Consider the following 16,718-nt stretch of genomic DNA (forward strand, 5'->3'; position numbering starts at 1 on the left):
GATACCCCAACACCAGCATAATTCTGGATGAAAATAGACAAATCGAATAGAGCACTCCACGTGCGCATAACGTCGGTCCTTCAAACACATAATGTATTGATCTATCGTGTTTCGTCTCTATATATGCAAAGAATCTCCAGTCCATGTATCTTCACCCGTCATCATGTCCTGAATCGTCCACGTCGTTAACCTCGTTCGCACAGGACGTAAGTCCAACGTAAACCTGAGGCACATATTATATATTCAAAGCAAGAAAATAAAAATCAGACATTGGAATAAAAGCGAGGATCGAAATCTCAACCACAAAATGCAATATAGGAGCGCGGAGGAAGAAAGCAACTCATCCCTAGAAGTCGAACCTCAAAGCAATACTCGGCATAGCCTGCTGTCCGTTCACTTGTGCGCTGTCTCTGCGGCCCTTGTTTGCGGGCATGTCAGCCTCCGCGCTCCGCAGGATCTCTTCCAGGAGGGCCTTTTGATCCGGCGCCATGGTCGCGACCAGCGCGCGGAAGACCGCCTGGTTTGCCTTTGCCAGTTCCAGCAGATTGCCAGACGTCTCCTTATACACCACTTGGCCTTCGCGTTTGCCACGCGCGAGAAGGGCAGACATCACGAGGCACATGGCTGTGGGGACATCAGCAGCGCTGGACACGAAGGCCACCAATGTCCGCGCGATGACTGTCCGCGAGTTCTCGGGGTCGTTGGGGATGTCCCCGGATTCCGTCGGGCAGCCAATCAGGAAGCTGACGAGTCGGGGAGTCAGATATCTGCCGATTACTTCGTCGGTGGGCGACCGAGGGTTTGCGGCGAGAAGGATGGTGCGGAGACAACCGGCTGCGACGGTGGCCAGGCCGACATCCTGGAGGCAATCGAGGAATTCGTCGAGAACTCGGGGAATGACGGGATCCTGCGGCGGAATCATGTGGCTTCCAGAGCTCAACAGGATGGTGATGGCGAGGAGGGTATTCTTGGCACAAGGCAACGAGGTCTCCGACTCGCGGCGTTGGGCGATCGTGAGTGTCGTGAGGAACCGGGTCAGGCATCCGCGAAGCTGGCGTGACACGACTTTGATGTTTTCCCGTTGCTCTGGGCCAGCCGGTTTCTGATTGCTGATGCCCTGGATGAACTGCTTGAATGTCGGGAGGGCCTGGGGAACGACTTCCTCCTGGCAAAGTCCGGTTGCGAGGATTGTGCTGAATATGTGCAGAATGCAGGCATTTAGGTCGTTGCGGATGATAGACGGGAAAATAGAAGCAACATTGACCAACGAAGACAGAGCGAGTCGGATGAGCGACAGGGCGTCCTCGGATCCGACGTTGAAACGAGCAAGCGGCGTGGTTTCGCGCAAGTTAGGGAGGAGGTTTGCGAGGACGAGAATGATGCTCCTGGTCAACTCGAACAGCTGTTCGATATCATCGGTGAGATGGTCGTCCCTCCCGTCGCCTCCCTTTGCAGAGGGATGATCCAGAGACAGGTTTCGTGCAATGTCAACAATAACGTTCTGGATGGAGATAGCCTCCGTTAATACCAAGCGGTCAAGTGTGTCCATGGTTTCGGAGAAGATTGCATCCTGGTAAATGGCATTTCCAGAAATGACAGGCCTCAGAATCCTCAAGAGGGCCTGCAGAATCTCCAACCTTTGACCCGACGTGGTAGACTGATCAACAAGGGCTTCGAATGCTAGTCCGAACAAAACGAAAAAGAACGCAACAGGCTCTTCCCGGTAGTTGATGTCGTGGCCCTTGCCCTCAATCTCGCCATTAGCAGAAGGCTCCTTCTTCTCTTCGTTGTCCGGCTCTTCTAATTGAGACTTGCCATCGAGAGCATCGAAGACAAAATCTATGTCTTTTTCCACCAGTCCGGCGATAGCGTCAACGAGGCTCAACCAGGTATCTTGGTAAAACTGTAGAAAGAATTATTATCTGTCCACTATTATAGACGCCATAGGTTCCGTTGTCTTACCTTCAGGAGAGTCTCCCGATTCAATGCGGCATATAGCTCGTCCAGATTGCCGCTCTGAGGTGTGCCCAAACTGCCAGAGATATCCGGTTCGAACCTCAGCCTAGCGTACTCTTGGAGAGAAGAAAGCCATAATGGGGTCAGCTTCGCGAGATGAGGCTGCACTACGTCGTTCAAGTAGTCCTGTTCGATACTGGCGATCTGAAGTCGCGCCCAGGCGGAATACAGTGCCATCTTGACCATGACTCTGGCATTCGAATTGAGGCCCTTCAAGTCACCGATCTCTGTGGTATCCGGGTTTTCTGAACCACGTTAGCGAAATGACTTATGGGATATCTCGCAGTACACATACTTGAGAAATTCTCAAGGCCGAGCACCAAGAGTTTCAAAATCCTGCCCATACGGTCGACATTCGTTACGATTCCTGTCGCAATGAATGTGGCAGAGACATTAATTGCTTCTGATGCGAGCTCTGGGGAAGAATCCACAGCAAATGCGGGCGTGAGCGCAGATCCTATCTGGGCTTGATATTGCTCCAGCAGAGATGCTTCCGCAAAGTCAGGGTCTGGTGTCTTGCCAAACATCTAGAGCATCGTTAGCAGATCGATAGTAGTGGTGCTTGGGTAAAGCAACATACCCGAAGAACTTGATCCAAGATTTTCAATCCCCACACTCGTAGTTCAATCACATTCGCAGTTGACGCCGAGAATGCCATTCGTACAATATCACCGACTTTCTGCTGCAGCGCCAGCTCCGCAGGGATTGTCTGGTCTGGTAGTATCGCCTCCTGGACGGTCGCCAAAAGCTCACTGAGACAACTCATAACAAAGTTACGAGTCTGCCATTTCAGTAGCTCCTGGCCAGAAACATTCTCGTTACCGTTATCCGCCTGTCCGGCCCCAGCAATGGCGGACGCAAACCCTGCAACTTCATCGTCTGGCAGATCATTTGCAGCCGTTTTGATGGTGGATGTCGCTGGAGGTTCTTCCACTTTGACGCGGGTCTTGGTTAACGTGTTGTGACAGCGCTGTATCCACAGCCCGGTTTCTGTAAGAGCAGTCTGCTGTAACCAGTCCTGGATCATATCCTTGAGAACCGGATTATCCGGATGATCGTCAAACGCAAGCCAAATTTCCTCCTCGAGACTAGGCGTAGCAGTACGGATTACTAAAGTAGCGTCTCTCTTCATGAGGTTACTCAGACCGCGAATAGCCACATCTCGCATCAGTGGGTTGTCAGCCGACAATTCACTTTGCAGACGCTTCACGTATCCGGAGAAGTCCACGTATCCAGGGGCATACAGCGACAAATGGTCCAAGCACTTCGAGCTCTCAGTAACAAGAGCTGCGTTGTCCTCAAGTTGGAATTGTCTCAGCAAGGTGAGGATCAAATTGCGAGTCTTCGTGATATCCTGGAGGTCTGGACCCAACACGTTGATTAGCGAATCAACACATCGGCTGATGACGACAGGAGTCAGGAAAGACATCTCAATATTGGAGGTTGCCAAAGCCGCGGCCTCTTCATTGTGAGTGTCTGCATTGTAGAGCTGAGCAAGCATGCCCAGAGCACTTGACACAAATGGTGAGAAGGTCAAACCGGCCGAATTGGCGACGCGCTCAAGCCCCCCAAGGGCCCAAAAATGAACGACGGGATGTGGGTCATTGCATAAAGACATCAACACTCCGACAATGGTCTTGAGATGCAGGCCAGCTGCCATACCGCCGACTTGTGAATGAATACAGCCCAAAGCAGCTGCACAACCAGCACGTGCGTTAGGCTCCCTATTCTCTACAATGGTGTCGACCAGCCAGTTGATCTGCGTACTGGTGAAGGTTGTGCCAGAGCTGTCGCATAGCCTTCCAAGTGCTTCGACTCCAATAGTCCGTACAGCTGGATCAGCATCGAGGACGAATTTCTAAACTTGTTAGCCACACGTCACTAGATAATTGCTACAACGGAGGACTCACCTGAAGAAGCTCCTGCAGGACTTTATCCGTCGATGGGTTCAACTTTCCTGTTAGAGAACTGCTTTCTCGGGAGGCAGCCTTCAAGGCTCGAAGCAAAGCCACGGCGATATTGACTATCATAGCGGCTTTGCGACCCGGGTTCCGCTGAAGACTGGAGGAGGAGAGGAATGTTGCAATTTGCTCTATGCTGCTCTCTTGTACCTTTGGTGCATGTAACGGCACGGCAGCAGAGAAGAGCTCGATGGCCGAGTTAACAACGCCCGTGGAATGGGGGTCAGACGCAAGGTGCTTTCCGTTCCGGGAGGAGTATAAAAGGATGGAATCATGTTCGCTGGCTTGACAAATAGGGAAGGTCAACTGGAACAGACTGTTAGATAAAACGTTGTTGTCAAAGGAGGAATAATCGACTCACAGCGTCGTCAATGGCCTGGTCCGCCGAGTCAACAGCAGACCAGGACGGCCCGTTATCATTCTCATCTTTGCCGGACAGAGTGACCCGTACATATTCTCTTGCCAGCCCTGTCAATCCATATCCAAAATTATCACCCAAGTCCCACAGGCTCTCAAATTGAGCAGTGGATGCTGCAATAGAGCTTTCCAGCGGCCCGGAGAGAGGCGCATCTGGGTCTGCAAACGAAGAGATGGACAAACTTAAGAGGCTGGTTTGAGAAATAACATCGCCATGGCTGTGAGGGTGAACCTGGATGAGCTTTGTGAAGCACTGCAATACACGTCGACGGACCATGACTGCGATATCATGCAACTGCAAGGAAGGATGCAGGCGCTGTGAGACCTCGGTAACAGACTTCTGACGAGGAAGATCGTCAAGAAACGCCACAGTGTTTTGGAGCATGGCAGCAATTCTTCTGGCTCCATCGGCAGTGATGAGCTTGTTGTTGAATTCTAAGAATACCAGCAATGCGCCCAAGGCACACTCCCTGACGTGAGCAAGGAAGCTCATCTCCAAGTATCCTCGCTGCGCAATATTCTCCTTGCCGACATGCTTTGGAAGCGCGTTCTTCCACAATAGCATGAGTTGCGACATATGGATCTTCACGAAGCTAGGGCCCAGAGGCATCAGCCCGCCAATCAAAATCCATGCTACTTGGATTTGGGTGCTTGCAGCACGTAACTCGGAGTTGCTACTGGTTTTCAGGAGGTCGGTAGCTTGTCCAAAAACCCGAGAGAACACATCAACAGAGCCATAGAGTGGTTGCAACCGAGAAGTACTCAGCATGGCCGATAGTCCATTCGCATATCCAACGCATCGCCGGGGTCCCTGCCGTGGGGTAGAAAGTTGGCCAACTTCTCTATTCAAGCTGTTCAGGCAAATAGTGACGCAAGAGAGAAGCTGGTGTGGGCAGGCAAGCACGAACGCCCGCAAGCAATGTGCGGCGTGTATTTGAACGGTATAACTCGGGTGAGGGAGAACCTGCAGTAATGCTTCGCGACAAGGTTCCGCCAGGGACCCGAAAGTTGAGCCGAGTGAGAAAATCAAGGAAGTCAAAGCGCTCAGGGCACTCGTCAAGGAGTATTTGCTTGGTTCGCGGCGTTCTTGGATAACTTGGGGGTAGTCTTTGAGGACGTCGTTTATCAACCACTTTGCAGCGTTAAGTTGGCTATTTTCGCGAAGAGATTCGCGGCCCACTGTATCCTCCAGAATGCTCTTCACGAACTTCCTTGTCATAAGGTGTCTGAATCGGTTGAAGATAACGGTAGGGTGGTTGAGAAGCTCGAAAAGGAGGTGATTGGCGATTTCGTTATAACGCTCCTCCACCAGCTTGTCTCCCAGAGTGCGTAAAAGATGTTTATAGCAAACGGCTATTCCCGCTCGGGCGCGATTGGACGTGGTGTTCCGGAGGTACTGCGCGGAGAGCTGTCGCAGGAGGTCGGGCAGAAGAAAGAACAAGCGTGCCTCTGACTTCTTCGGTGCAGACGACTCGGAAACCTCAGCCTCCTCTTCGTCATCTCCAGGTCTAGGAGCGGGCTTCTTCGACATTCGTTTCGCTTTCTTCGGTTTCGGGGCGGCCATCACGCGGGCATCGGTCGCATGTAATTTGGTCAATGCGCGGGCAAGACAAGCGGCGGCGGCATGTCTCACAGGCGCCACGGGGCTCTCGATGACCTTCCAGATCAGCGTCTTCAAATGATCGAAATCATTTGCGTTGTCGAAAAACGGCGTCGTGGTTACCAATTGCTCCAGGCAACGACAGGCGTGTACTTGGACGAAGGTCGACTTATCCCCCGTAGCAGCATTGCGCGCCTGCTTCCAGACATCTCGTGCCGTTCCTTCATCGACGGGGACGCCCGCACCGTGAAGGACTTTCCGCACCACGGCAAAGATCGAGCCGCGAAAGCCGGTGTGATTGCTGGATGACTTCAGCAACTTGAGGAGACTCGCGATCACAATGCCCGACTGGGCGAAGACACTCTCGCCGGCGACAACAAACACCTCCCCCAAACAATGCGCCGCGGCGAACTTGGTCTTGGTGTCTTCATGTTTCCCCGCATTCAAAACCCCCAGCAGGTCCGTCACCGTTTCGAAAAGTATTCCACGATCGCCCTTGCTGAAGATAGCACCGAAACACCGGCCTAGGTTACTGCGGATGGCCCGTGTGACCGTCGGCGACGAGAGAGTCAGTATTTTGAATAACTCCTTCTTGAGGAACTTCTGCTGCGACGAAATCTCCGCCTTATCCAACCCGGAGACATGCTGGACGAGATCGGACGTGAAGGTAAGGAGGTACAGGTCCTGTTGTTCGGAGGGGAGCGCATGCAGCTTTGTGATATCCAGCTCCGCACGAGGGGCCGCATTGTCGGAAGTAGATGCAGCGATTTCAGGTGAAGACATTGCATTCGACTGTTCCGGCAGAAGCGAGACCCATGCGGTCGGTGGTAGGATCGGGGATCGAAAAGCGAGCAGAGAGGGAGAGAAATGTATGTGCAACGGAGTGGAATCAATAACAGCTGTCACGGACTCCAGGCCCCTTAATAATAAGAGCCGCCGCGATGGGCTCGACTGGTTCCGGGGACGGAGAAGGAGCCCCGGAGAAACCCTCGGGCCGGCTGGCCGCCTGTCGGATGCAGTACGAGGAAGGGAACAACAACACCCATCACCCCTAACGTTGTCATGTCCTTGACTACCGTTCTGTCCAGGCGGTTACGATGCCGCAATTCATTCGGTTCAGATTTCTCTCGCAGCTTCACCACGGCGTCTCCGCGCTGCGCTGGACATAACCGTTGGTCCCAGATCAAGCATCACAAGGCTAAAAATGACAAGGCTAAAAGCAAGGAGCGCCAGATCATCGGCAAGGAAATCAGCACTGCAACACAGAGTATGCATCCCTGAGCTTGGATTCTCGCGATTCGTTCTCAATTGACGCCGCCCAGTGTGGGGACCGGACACCAAGTTCAACCCGCGCCTGACCCTCGCCCTCTCGAACGCAAAACGCGCCGGGATCCCCAACGCCGTTATCGAGGCAGCTATCGCGAGGGGACAGGGGATCAGTATCACCGGGGAAACCCTCGAATCAGTGACGATTGAAGCAATGCTGCCCAACTCCGTCGCCGCCGTGATTGAGTGTCAGACCGACCAGAAAGCTCGTCTGCTGCAGGATGTTCGCCATCTGATCAAGGATGTCGGTGGGACTGTCACTCCCACAACGTACCTGTTCCAGAAGAAAGGCCGGGTGCTGTTTGAAAAGAAGGATGGTTTGAACCCAGACGATTATCTCGATCAGGCCATTGAGGCGGGCGCTACCGACATCACCACAGACGATGAAGGCCGCCTGCTTGTGTTCACGGAACCCAACGAAACAAAAAGTGTCGGTGAATCTCTCGCAAAATCGTCCGGTCTTGCGATTCATGAATTAGAAATCATTTGGGACCCCAATCAGGACACTTTAGTCGAGGTCAAGGACGAAGAGCACGTCAAGGATCTCGAGGACATTCTGAGTGCAATTCGCGAGGAGGCTGGCGTGCGCGACATTTACTTGAACGCCACATCAAGCTTCTCATGAGACGTGTGGCTTCCGCTGCTCCTATATATGATTCACGAACTATCTGTAACTCTACTGTACCATAGATTTTAGATACCAGCTTCCTGGCACAGGGAACTAACATCATGCCTGGGATATCCCAATACATGTAATAACTATCACCCAGCCTCTTCACATAATTATTCCTTACGCAAGGCCTTCATGGTGCTCCGCATTAGATTTCCAATCCCATCACTGCCAATCCCATCAAGCCAGTCGAGCATCCGCACTCGATATTCCTGCCACGTCATCTTGACACCACCGTCCTTCTCCAGTGCAGTCAACGCCTTTTGTGTCACTGGTTTGTGTAGTCTCGGCTGATCTTCACGGATGTTGCTTTCCTCCTCTATGTCGGCAAAACATGCCGCGGACATATTGCACAAAGCAACATGGTGACTCAAGGAAAATATCGAGGCGATAGTATAAGTAAAGGCAGCCTCGCGCCGCCTGTCTCGAGAAGCATTGTGTGTCTCTTGAACGTACCGTGCAAGTACTCGAGTCGTCGGCGGAGGTATCAAGCAGCCTAACGCGTTCGGGTCTTCTGAATTAAGCCCTCGGTTGCGCCACAGGAGATTGCAGATATCCATGATGTAGCCATTGAATCGGCCAACAACTTGCATCGGGTAGAGTGAGTCTGTGGAATTCGGTGTCTGCAGCAACTGTGATCCCAGGGATGCTTCAAAGGACGACTTATAGGCCGCAAGCACTGAACTCGCGATTGAAAGTGTTGAATTCACAGAGGTGAACACAAGACTATAGACAGTAGGCGCTAAAGGGATTGTAAGTCGGATATTGCCATTAGCGGAAGCATGTGAAAACAAGTCAGCCAAGGTGCAATAAAACTCGACCACTGACAATGCAGCTGGTTTTGAACCTGCAGAGTCATCTGTTTCAGCCTCTTGCAAAGCAGGAGAGCACTCTAGGGCCGACAACGCCAGGGTCTCTGCATGTGATATAAGTCGACGTAAAGGCTTCGACTCTTCTAGAGTGAAAGGCTGTGCCCGCAGTCGAACGCCCCAGTGGCGAATCAGAGCAGAATTAAACTCGAGTAGGCTGGGCTGCGATGGGAACACATTTTCCACGACAGCGGACTCTAGGGGCGCCAACAAGGTATCTCGTATAGAGTCATAGTCATCGAGGACAACGTACTCAAGAATACCATATATCTGATCTTTATGGTCCTTGCCATTCCAGGAACGAAGATATGATTTCAAGAATGAAGTAACTGCTGCAGGTACCTCCTATAACATCGTAAGTCACTTGGTCAAGGAGCACGGGGGAATGCCTACCTTCGTGTACTGCACATAAGCCACACATAGACTTAGGATATAGCCCAGGGATTCATTTTCATCATTCCAGTCATTCTGAGCAGCATCCAGTTGATCACTCAGAAAACTTTTCAGCCAATCATCCAGCCGGTGACTGGCGGCTTCGGACTCAACCAAAAACAAATACTTTTGAGCAATATTGTCTCCAAGCGTCGATATTATTTGATTTGGTAGTTCGATCTTATCGATCTTGTCAACAAAATGCTCGATGCCACGCAGTTCTTCCAGCGACGTGTGGTTACGCGATACGCGGGAAGTCTGCACATCGGGAACAATGACCTCCATTTTACTTCTTTTCGCCAATCCTCTGTGGACCACTTGAAAGCTTGACGGCTGTGTCGCCTGCAATCGCTCCAAATTCGCGTCTTGCAGAAGCTTCAGATGGCTCGACCATTCCGGATCTGGATGCTTGAAGACCAGTCCCTTCCTTCCGAACATCCCCACATCGCCAACAATCACGTCGGGACAGTAGTTCTTGAAAACTTTCAGGAGAGTGAGAAGTTCTCTTTCATCTCCACCTGAGGAACGAACCAGCTCCATAAGAGCCTGGATTCGAAATGGTTTGACATGCTTGCGACGGGTGATGAAAGAGAGAATGTGACATAGAGGCTTGCGCAGTGAGATCATGTCAAGGTAATTGAAGAGTACTGCATAAAGTTTCGAGAGGTGAGATCGATCTTCGAGGAAGTCATAGACTAGTATCAACCATCGTACCAGCTGAACCTGTGTGGCTGGAGAGGGCTTGTTCTTGCTCGGGCCCAGACAGCACACAACCTGGGTAACGAGCTTAGACGGGACCCTCTCCGCGGGATACAAGTTCTTGATCAAGGTGGTGACAGTGCCTTGGTCGAGGTGATTGCTTGTGGTAAGAATCTTCGTCACGCGCTCAAGTGCAGCTCCAGGAAGTCCACTGTCATACGCATGGGAAGCAATGGTTTTCGCTAGCTTGCCAGCATCTGTGTATCTCTGCTTGGAAGGTACAGGCGCAACTTTCGAACGTCATTCAGTGTACTTGACATGAAGTTCACAGATTATCTTACCTGCTTCGAGATGCTCGATCGCGTCCAGAAGGCTCGTTGGTTCAGGTTCTACGCAGTGTGAGCACACAAACCAAGGATAAAGACAAAAGAGTAGCTTACCTCTTTCTGGTTCAGAAGACATCGTCGTAACTATTTCCACTTATTTTATGGCGCAGTGGACATCTGTTTATCTTGCTTGGCACGGCCGGCGGAAGACCGGGGTTTCGCACTACCGGACTCTTCTCGCGTCTCTCCAGTGCATAGGACCGAAGCGCAATGTTATCAGGAGGCTATCGTCCGCGAGATAAAGATATCCACAAGGCGCAGAATGATCATCAGTCGTAGGCGAAGGTTGTAGGTGCGAATAATGAACTGTTTATGGTCCCGTCGCAAGTCGCGATGAAAGTCGCGGGAATTACTAAACCGCATTCGGCGCGGCAGCCAAACTTCAATTGCGCCAACTTCATTAAGCCGGCTCTATAGTTATAGACATCACTTGCTACATACATTTCAACCCTGAGGATGATTCTATCGTAGTTCATTCTCGTGATATGTATTAAGATAGACCTAAATACCGTCAATTCGCATGATTCCCTCGCTTAAATATACCAATTACAACACCCTGTGCAGCCGCTTTATGTCTTAAACCCCCTCGGTACTCATCACCGCCGACTGATCTTCCTTAGAGGGTCGATCTCCATCGGCAGCATAGTCAACCGCAAAGCTCGACTGAATGAAGTCCTCGAGTTCTTCGCTGACAGTTTTCAGCTTTTCCTTCACACTTGCGACACCTTCCTGCCCGACGATATGCCGCGAGGGTGGGTTTTCATGGCCGCCAATGGCGGTAATGGCGTACACCGTTTCCATAACTAAGACTTCCATGTGCGCGGAACTCAGAGGCGGATACGTTGATTGAACATCCGGCCCGGAGAATGGTCCCTCCTCGGCGGAGCCGGCATTGTGACCATTGTCCCCAACCTGCGGATTGGGTAGCCGGGGTACTAGCCGGTTTAGGATTCCACGGAAAAGTGGCGCGGGATTACTCGCGGACGAATATGCGGGGATGATGGGAGGAACGCTGGTGACGAGGTTCGTAAGGATGCCGATTTCGATGCTGCATTGGAAGATCGTGAGTTTCACGTTGAAAGGAGCGATCTCGTAAGCGAGACTCTGGATAGACCATTGGAATTAGCATGTAGATGGCATGACGAGCAACAGGCGAGTCCATTCTTACATCGCAAAAGCCCTCGAGGGCCCAACCAGCTGCGCAATACATCCCAAGCCCAGGTGTGCCAATATGAGCGGTAATTCCAGAGAGGATCATTATATGGCCGGACTTTTGCCTGCGCATATGCGGCAACGATGCCTTTATAATGTTGAGAGGGCCAAAGTAATTAATCTCGAACTGGTCCCTAACGAGGTTGAGATTTTGCTGCGAAGCCGACAGTTCTTCCACTGTCCCGATGAGAGCTGAAAAGCCGGTGAGTGTCAGATTCGTAGAAAGAAACAAAGCGCTTGGGAATACATACTTTGACTTGTGCAGCAAAGCAGCATATCCATCTTTCCGAACGTCGCAACTGCATTTGCGACAAGTGCCTGACACTCTCCCATCTTCCTACACGGTAAATGTAAGCCTGCGCACTGAAACCTTGCACAATGGATGACATATCACACCTTATATCCAGCGGAGAGCACTTGAACCGTTCCGGCCATCCCTCGTTGCGATGACTTTCGATTTCGGCGCGGAAAGCCTCGAAGCCCTCGCGACGGCACTCATCTCGATCGAGACTCGAGTGAGCCAGACCAACTAGCGCGTAGTCTCCATGTATAAGAATCTGACGGGTTACTGAAATCCCAATGGGCGAGTCTCCGGCCGTGATCACCCAAACCCTCGGTTCATTATGGGCGGGAAACTGTGGGCGGGAGTAATCGGGGGAGGGATGGACGTCCGACATGAGGGCGTAGTCGACATTCAGACGGCGGGCATGTCCATCGCGCAGCTCGCGAATCGGGGGCGAGAGGGGATTACGGGCGTAGGGAAGTAAAGACGAAAGCGAGTGGTCGAGGTTGGTGGTTGAAAAGACGGGGATGTCGCAAGTAAGAATGATGTTGTTGAACGTCAAGGCGGCGGCGGGCCGGCGATAAGACCGGGGAAGGACCCGCCAAGTGCTAGTCGGGTTTCTTCCCTCCTCGACTTCTTCCCTTCCCTTTCCATCTCTCCCTTTCTCTGTCGCACATCTCGACAGATCATCCCTCCGGTACAATGCCCGAACAGCGACAGCGTCGGGAGGACCAGGAGTCTGGCGTGCGTATCTCCAAGTTGGGGTCCTGTTTATGTGAACTGACAGTCATCGTTTTCCTAGTCTGGCCTCAAGGCCGCCATCCAGGGCCTTGCCTTCTTCTTCCTAGCCCAGTTCGTCATTGGACAATTCTTCAATAAGAACCAGGAGAGTGGTGGGCAGACTGGGAAAGGAATCGTGCCTGCGTTTGCGGACCGGCCTCCTCGCTCTGAGATCACCAACTACAACCATGTGCCCGACGCGGTTGCCCCCATCTGGCCCGCTGATAGTGCCCTGGACATGAACATCTATGTTTCTTCGTCGGTTGCGAATCCCACCTCCAAATCCTCTTCTTCAAACCAGCTGGTACTCCAGGAGAAGAATTTCACCATCGGAAACTACTCTGACACCCGGGAGATCGAGACTACCATCAAGCTCCCCAAGGAGGCTCAGCTCAATGGAACCTTGTGGGCGCACTTCTTTGTCGGCCTTTCGGGTCATCAGCTTGATCCTACCGCGAAGGACTATAGCTCCGACAATGCGATCCATTTCTTCCGCCCATTGAACCAGTATCTTCCCAAGAAGAAGGTCAAGAAGCTCAAGAACTTACTCGCTACTTCTGATGAAGCCGAGGAAGAGGAGGAAGATGACACTCCTGATGTTTCAATTGCCTCTTTCTACCATCCGAACTTTACTGTGTCGGTCATTCCGGATTCTGGAGTTCAGAGGTACCGCCAAATCCACCCGGCTGTTCGTAAGCACATGCTGCTGGAGACGTCCGGCGCAAGAGATGCCTCCGGGCAAAACGGATGGTATTATCCGATTGTGTTCCTGAACACGTTCTGGCAACTTCGCAGTCACATGACGGAGCTAAACTCGACTGTGGACACTGTGCCCCTTCGCATAACCCTCAACAACTTGCAGAACTGGAAGTTCAGCATGATGGCCAGCATTGATGATAGCGCTAAGCAGACGGCTCGTCAGGCTGCGTTCGGTCAGACCACCGCTGGTGGTGGAGACGGCAGCGAGTTCGAGATGATCAAGGAAGTCCTTCTGAATACCAACATCTACTTGCTGGGCACGACTGGCGTGGTTACTATTCTGCACATGGTCTTCGAAACGCTCGCATTTAAAAATGACATTGTAAGCCACACCGTTGCTTCCGGGCGTAGGTACCCCAATGCTAACTGCCATCTTCAACCAACAGTCTCACTGGCGTAAGAAGAAAGATGTGGTCGGCACCTCAGTCCGCACCATCTTGGCCAACGTCTTCATGCAAACCGTCGTTTTCCTCTACCTGATGGACAACAGCGATAACACTTCTTGGATGATCCTAGCCAGTCAAGGCTTTGGTATTCTGTTGGAAGCATGGAAAATCACAAAGACCGTTGACGTGCGTTTGCGTCCTCCGCCGGCTAACTCGTTCTATTCCTTCCTGCCGTATGTCATCGTGTTCGAGGACAAGCATAAGCTCAGCGAAACGGAGCAGAAGACCAAGGAGTATGATGAAATTGCCTTCCGCTGGCTCTACATTATCGCTGTGCCTCTCCTGGGCGCATATGCCGCCTACAGTCTTATCTATAACACCCATAAGTCGTGGTACTCCTATGTGATCGAGACGCTCGTTGGCAGTGTATACACCTATGGGTTCTTGATGATGGTTCCTAGCTTGTACATCAACTATCGGCTGAAGGTGCGTCGCTAACCGTCCTTGTCGTTTTCAAACCCAAAAGTACTGACGTGAGAACTTTAGTCGGTGGCTCATATGCCCGGCAAGGCTTTGACATACAAGTTCCTCAACACTTTCATCGACGATCTCTTTGCGTTCACGGTTAAGATGCCCTGGCTTCACCGGCTCGCGACCCTCCGCGATGACGTGATCTTCTTTATCTGGCTCTACCAGAGCTACAAGTACAAGGTTGATTACAAGCGCGTCAACGAATTCGGCCAGGGAGGCGACAGCGATGAGGAAGGGGAATCGTCGGCCCCTGCTGAAGCGGATACCCCCAAGCCTGAGACTTCTTCCTCCCGGGCAACCGGAAAGGAGAACACCAAGGCTTCTACTCGGAAGAGAAAGTGAAGGCGGGGAGGCCGTTTCTACATTCGACCACTGTCTTGAGATACACCTGTTTTTTCTGATTGTGAGGTTGATGTGTTTTATGTAACAGTGGGGGCAGTGAGCCTGTAGGTTACTTGAATAATATAGCATAGAATGCAGGTCGCTTTTATCGAAACCCAATCTACAGCTAGACAAGAGCTGCTACGCACCTCGCGTCCCACGAGTACGAAATCAGTTCGAAGGTGCTTCTTACGCGGACGGATATACGGCAAAGGCGCCACCTAAAGCGCCATAAGAAATAAAGATGGAAAATCGAAGTTTTAGGGATTGATCCCAACCGTCGGTTCATAGACGTGAAGACACCGCGAAAAAGAAACAAAATCGCCGTTCTAGCAGTGCAAAGCCAAAGATAATACCCCACCTGCAGTAATTCGTAACAGTCGTGAGTAGACAGCCCTCAAGGGTCTGCCGTTTTTGAACCTTTGTTGTTGTTGACGAACCAACGTTCCCGGATGTCCCATAAGCTCCCCATATCCTGATTGTCCCGATAACAACGAAAATCCTTCCAGGGATTGCCATGAGAGGTACTGGTGAGTCGCCCATCGATTGCCACAATTTTGGTACGAAGGGTATTAGGGGTTTGGATATTGCGGATGATCACTTCATGAGCACCCGCAGGGTTGTTTTCCACAGCTGATGAGCCGTTTTCGCTGGCAGACGGAACATCCACAGAACCATCCGGTTCCTCATGACCATTTTCCGGTTTGGAATTGGTTTCTTCGTCGTCTTTGACAAGAGGCTGTTCTCGCTCGGAGACTCCATGCTCATCGTGTGCCTCCGCTGGGAGAGTTGCCATGGATTTAGTGGTATTGACAGGCTCGGACTCGCTGTGAGCTGGGAATCTGTCAGGTTCGGGTTGATCATTTGCGGCTATACGTGCACGCTTCGTGGGCCTATGTAATACTGTAGGATCAGAAGATGCATGTTCCTTCGTATGATAATCTTTCAACCGGGCTTCTTCGGGTTCTTTGGTGGGATCCTTCGCTTCCACGATAACGGCCGAGGATGTATGAGAGCGGACAGCGCCTCTTGTTGTTAAACCTTCCGGGGACGCAGCCGCAATAACTGGAAGGAAAACCCGCTGACCTGGAGGCGTCGAAAAGCTGAGTTTTCCGCCGTGGATTTCCACAACCTGTCAACATGTCAATAGGTGGTTCCGCGAGAGGCGCAAAGCCCCATCGGAGGATTCATACTCTGGCCTCTTTCTCAACAAGTATCTTGTCCTTCGCTTTTGTGAATGCCCGCGAAAACTTGAACACATCTCCGGTACGGAAACAGCCTTGTTCAACCAGGGTGGAAAACCGCACTTGGGCGCTCTCTCCGGATGGGAGACTCAGGTCCACTTTCTGTTTTTGCCCCCAGAATTCCTCGAATTCTTGCTCTTTGAACTTGTCGAATTTCCCCGCAGCCCTCTGCTGCGTAGCCTCTTCCGCCTGCCGTAGCCATTCCGGGTCGTAACGACCCAGCTGCAGGTCTAGCTGGAAATGCCGCACGCCGTCCCGCCAGTTATTCGAATAGCGGAGGAACGACTGCGGCAACGGGGGTATCTTTGCATCCGGATCATCTGACGAAGGATCCGAGTTGGGTTGGACGTCGTCAGGGAGCAGCTTGAGGATTTCTTCCTTCTCCGCTTCTTCAAGGCAATCCCAGGCTTCGGGGCGAGCGAGGAGTTTCTATACAAGATCAGTCAGCAAGGGATGCTTCTGTCTTCTTTCTCAGGCAAGAACATTTCCCCCTAGCTCCATCATCACGTACTACAAGGTCCAGATCCACCAACTGTGAGGTCGGGCTCGTCAAAAGCTTGTGCTCCTCGAACCGATCTTTGGCAGCTCTCCTCGGGTTCCGCTTGGGCCTGGTGTTTCCAGACGACATAGCGCCACTCAACTTGCCCGGTTTGGTTGACTTCGCCGCATTAGTAGAGTCAGAAGGACGGCCCCTGACATATAATCATGGTTAGACTGTATATAGCACGCCCAGAGCGAATTGACCCGGTGGAGATAAGCATGAGCG

General features: G+C 51.9%; 6 protein-coding genes across 6 annotated transcripts; 2 read left to right on the top strand and 4 right to left on the bottom strand.

Annotated features, from left to right (window-relative positions):
- Positions 1-218: 218 nt before the first annotated feature.
- BDV59DRAFT_6658 (AP-1 complex accessory protein LAA1) lies at positions 219-6,877 on the bottom strand. The gene is made up of 6 exons (XM_073696881.1): positions 4,339-6,877; positions 3,927-4,283; positions 2,597-3,874; positions 2,312-2,543; positions 1,963-2,261; positions 219-1,903 (listed from the first exon to the last, which is right to left on the bottom strand). The coding sequence occupies exons 1-6, from the start codon at positions 6,775-6,777 to the stop codon at positions 347-349; spliced, it is 6,162 nt and encodes a 2,053-aa protein (XP_073553366.1). The 5' UTR covers positions 6,778-6,877; the 3' UTR covers positions 219-346.
- An 87-nt stretch (positions 6,878-6,964) lies between these two features.
- Positions 6,965-8,024, top strand: BDV59DRAFT_6648 (post-initiation translation factor DPC29). Its single transcript, XM_073696880.1, has 2 exons — positions 6,965-7,261; positions 7,317-8,024. Exons 1-2 carry the CDS (start codon positions 7,057-7,059, stop codon positions 7,943-7,945), a joined length of 834 nt encoding a protein of 277 aa, XP_073553367.1. The 5' UTR covers positions 6,965-7,056; the 3' UTR covers positions 7,946-8,024.
- BDV59DRAFT_6670 (Mis6 domain protein) lies at positions 8,025-10,666 on the bottom strand. Its single transcript, XM_073696884.1, has 4 exons — positions 10,431-10,666; positions 10,332-10,379; positions 9,253-10,280; positions 8,025-9,204 (listed from the first exon to the last, which is right to left on the bottom strand). Exons 1-4 carry the CDS (start codon positions 10,450-10,452, stop codon positions 8,104-8,106), a joined length of 2,199 nt encoding a protein of 732 aa, XP_073553368.1. The 5' UTR covers positions 10,453-10,666; the 3' UTR covers positions 8,025-8,103.
- Positions 10,667-10,785: 119 nt separating this feature from the next.
- On the bottom strand, positions 10,786-12,489 carry BDV59DRAFT_167194 (short chain dehydrogenase/reductase family protein). The gene is made up of 4 exons (XM_073687850.1): positions 11,985-12,489; positions 11,840-11,925; positions 11,545-11,780; positions 10,786-11,480 (listed from the first exon to the last, which is right to left on the bottom strand). The coding sequence occupies exons 1-4, from the start codon at positions 12,263-12,265 to the stop codon at positions 10,953-10,955; spliced, it is 1,131 nt and encodes a 376-aa protein (XP_073553369.1). The 5' UTR covers positions 12,266-12,489; the 3' UTR covers positions 10,786-10,952.
- Positions 12,490-12,523: 34 nt separating this feature from the next.
- On the top strand, positions 12,524-14,823 carry BDV59DRAFT_167195 (CLPTM1 family protein). The gene is made up of 4 exons (XM_073687851.1): positions 12,524-12,615; positions 12,674-13,732; positions 13,797-14,282; positions 14,343-14,823. Exons 1-4 carry the CDS (start codon positions 12,574-12,576, stop codon positions 14,667-14,669), a joined length of 1,914 nt encoding a protein of 637 aa, XP_073553370.1. The 5' UTR covers positions 12,524-12,573; the 3' UTR covers positions 14,670-14,823.
- A 130-nt stretch (positions 14,824-14,953) lies between these two features.
- BDV59DRAFT_167196 (uncharacterized protein) lies at positions 14,954-16,710 on the bottom strand. The gene is made up of 3 exons (XM_073687852.1): positions 16,464-16,710; positions 15,902-16,381; positions 14,954-15,840 (listed from the first exon to the last, which is right to left on the bottom strand). Exons 1-3 carry the CDS (start codon positions 16,578-16,580, stop codon positions 15,106-15,108), a joined length of 1,332 nt encoding a protein of 443 aa, XP_073553371.1. The 5' UTR covers positions 16,581-16,710; the 3' UTR covers positions 14,954-15,105.
- Between the last annotated feature and the right edge of the window lie 8 nt (positions 16,711-16,718).

This window comes from Aspergillus ambiguus, assembly GCF_047715705.1.
Source record: "Aspergillus ambiguus strain CBS 117.58 unplaced genomic scaffold BDV59scaffold_1, whole genome shotgun sequence".
NCBI classification, from domain to species: domain Eukaryota; kingdom Fungi; phylum Ascomycota; class Eurotiomycetes; order Eurotiales; family Aspergillaceae; genus Aspergillus; species Aspergillus ambiguus.

Coding starts and splice junctions, on each gene's coding strand:
- BDV59DRAFT_167194 (XM_073687850.1), bottom strand. CDS start 12,265: ATGTCGGACGTCCATCCCTCCCCCGATTACTCCCGCCCACAGTTTCCC. Junction 11,926..11,984: donor TGCTCTCCGCTGGATATAAG/GTGTGATATGTC, acceptor TTTACCGTGTAG/GAAGATGGGAGAGTGTCAGG. Junction 11,781..11,839: donor GCTTTGCTGCACAAGTCAAA/GTATGTATTCCC, acceptor CCGGCTTTTCAG/CTCTCATCGGGACAGTGGAA.
- BDV59DRAFT_6648 (XM_073696880.1), top strand. CDS start 7,057: ATGTCCTTGACTACCGTTCTGTCCAGGCGGTTACGATGCCGCAATTCA. Junction 7,262..7,316: donor AATCAGCACTGCAACACAGA/GTATGCATCCCT, acceptor GACGCCGCCCAG/TGTGGGGACCGGACACCAAG.
- BDV59DRAFT_167195 (XM_073687851.1), top strand. CDS start 12,574: ATGCCCGAACAGCGACAGCGTCGGGAGGACCAGGAGTCTGGC. Junction 12,616..12,673: donor GGGAGGACCAGGAGTCTGGC/GTGCGTATCTCC, acceptor TCGTTTTCCTAG/TCTGGCCTCAAGGCCGCCAT. Junction 13,733..13,796: donor TCGCATTTAAAAATGACATT/GTAAGCCACACC, acceptor TTCAACCAACAG/TCTCACTGGCGTAAGAAGAA.
- BDV59DRAFT_6658 (XM_073696881.1), bottom strand. CDS start 6,777: ATGTCTTCACCTGAAATCGCTGCATCTACTTCCGACAATGCGGCCCCT. Junction 4,284..4,338: donor ACCAGGCCATTGACGACGCT/GTGAGTCGATTA, acceptor AGTCTGTTCCAG/TTGACCTTCCCTATTTGTCA. Junction 3,875..3,926: donor TCCTGCAGGAGCTTCTTCAG/GTGAGTCCTCCG, acceptor TAACAAGTTTAG/AAATTCGTCCTCGATGCTGA.
- BDV59DRAFT_6670 (XM_073696884.1), bottom strand. CDS start 10,452: ATGTCTTCTGAACCAGAAAGAG. Junction 10,380..10,430: donor GTCTTCTGAACCAGAAAGAG/GTAAGCTACTCT, acceptor CACACTGCGTAG/AACCTGAACCAACGAGCCTT. Junction 10,281..10,331: donor GATCGAGCATCTCGAAGCAG/GTAAGATAATCT, acceptor GACGTTCGAAAG/TTGCGCCTGTACCTTCCAAG.
- BDV59DRAFT_167196 (XM_073687852.1), bottom strand. CDS start 16,580: ATGTCGTCTGGAAACACCAGGCCCAAGCGGAACCCGAGGAGAGCTGCC. Junction 16,382..16,463: donor TGGTGGATCTGGACCTTGTA/GTACGTGATGAT, acceptor GATCTTGTATAG/AAACTCCTCGCTCGCCCCGA. Junction 15,841..15,901: donor TTGTTGAGAAAGAGGCCAGA/GTATGAATCCTC, acceptor ACATGTTGACAG/GTTGTGGAAATCCACGGCGG.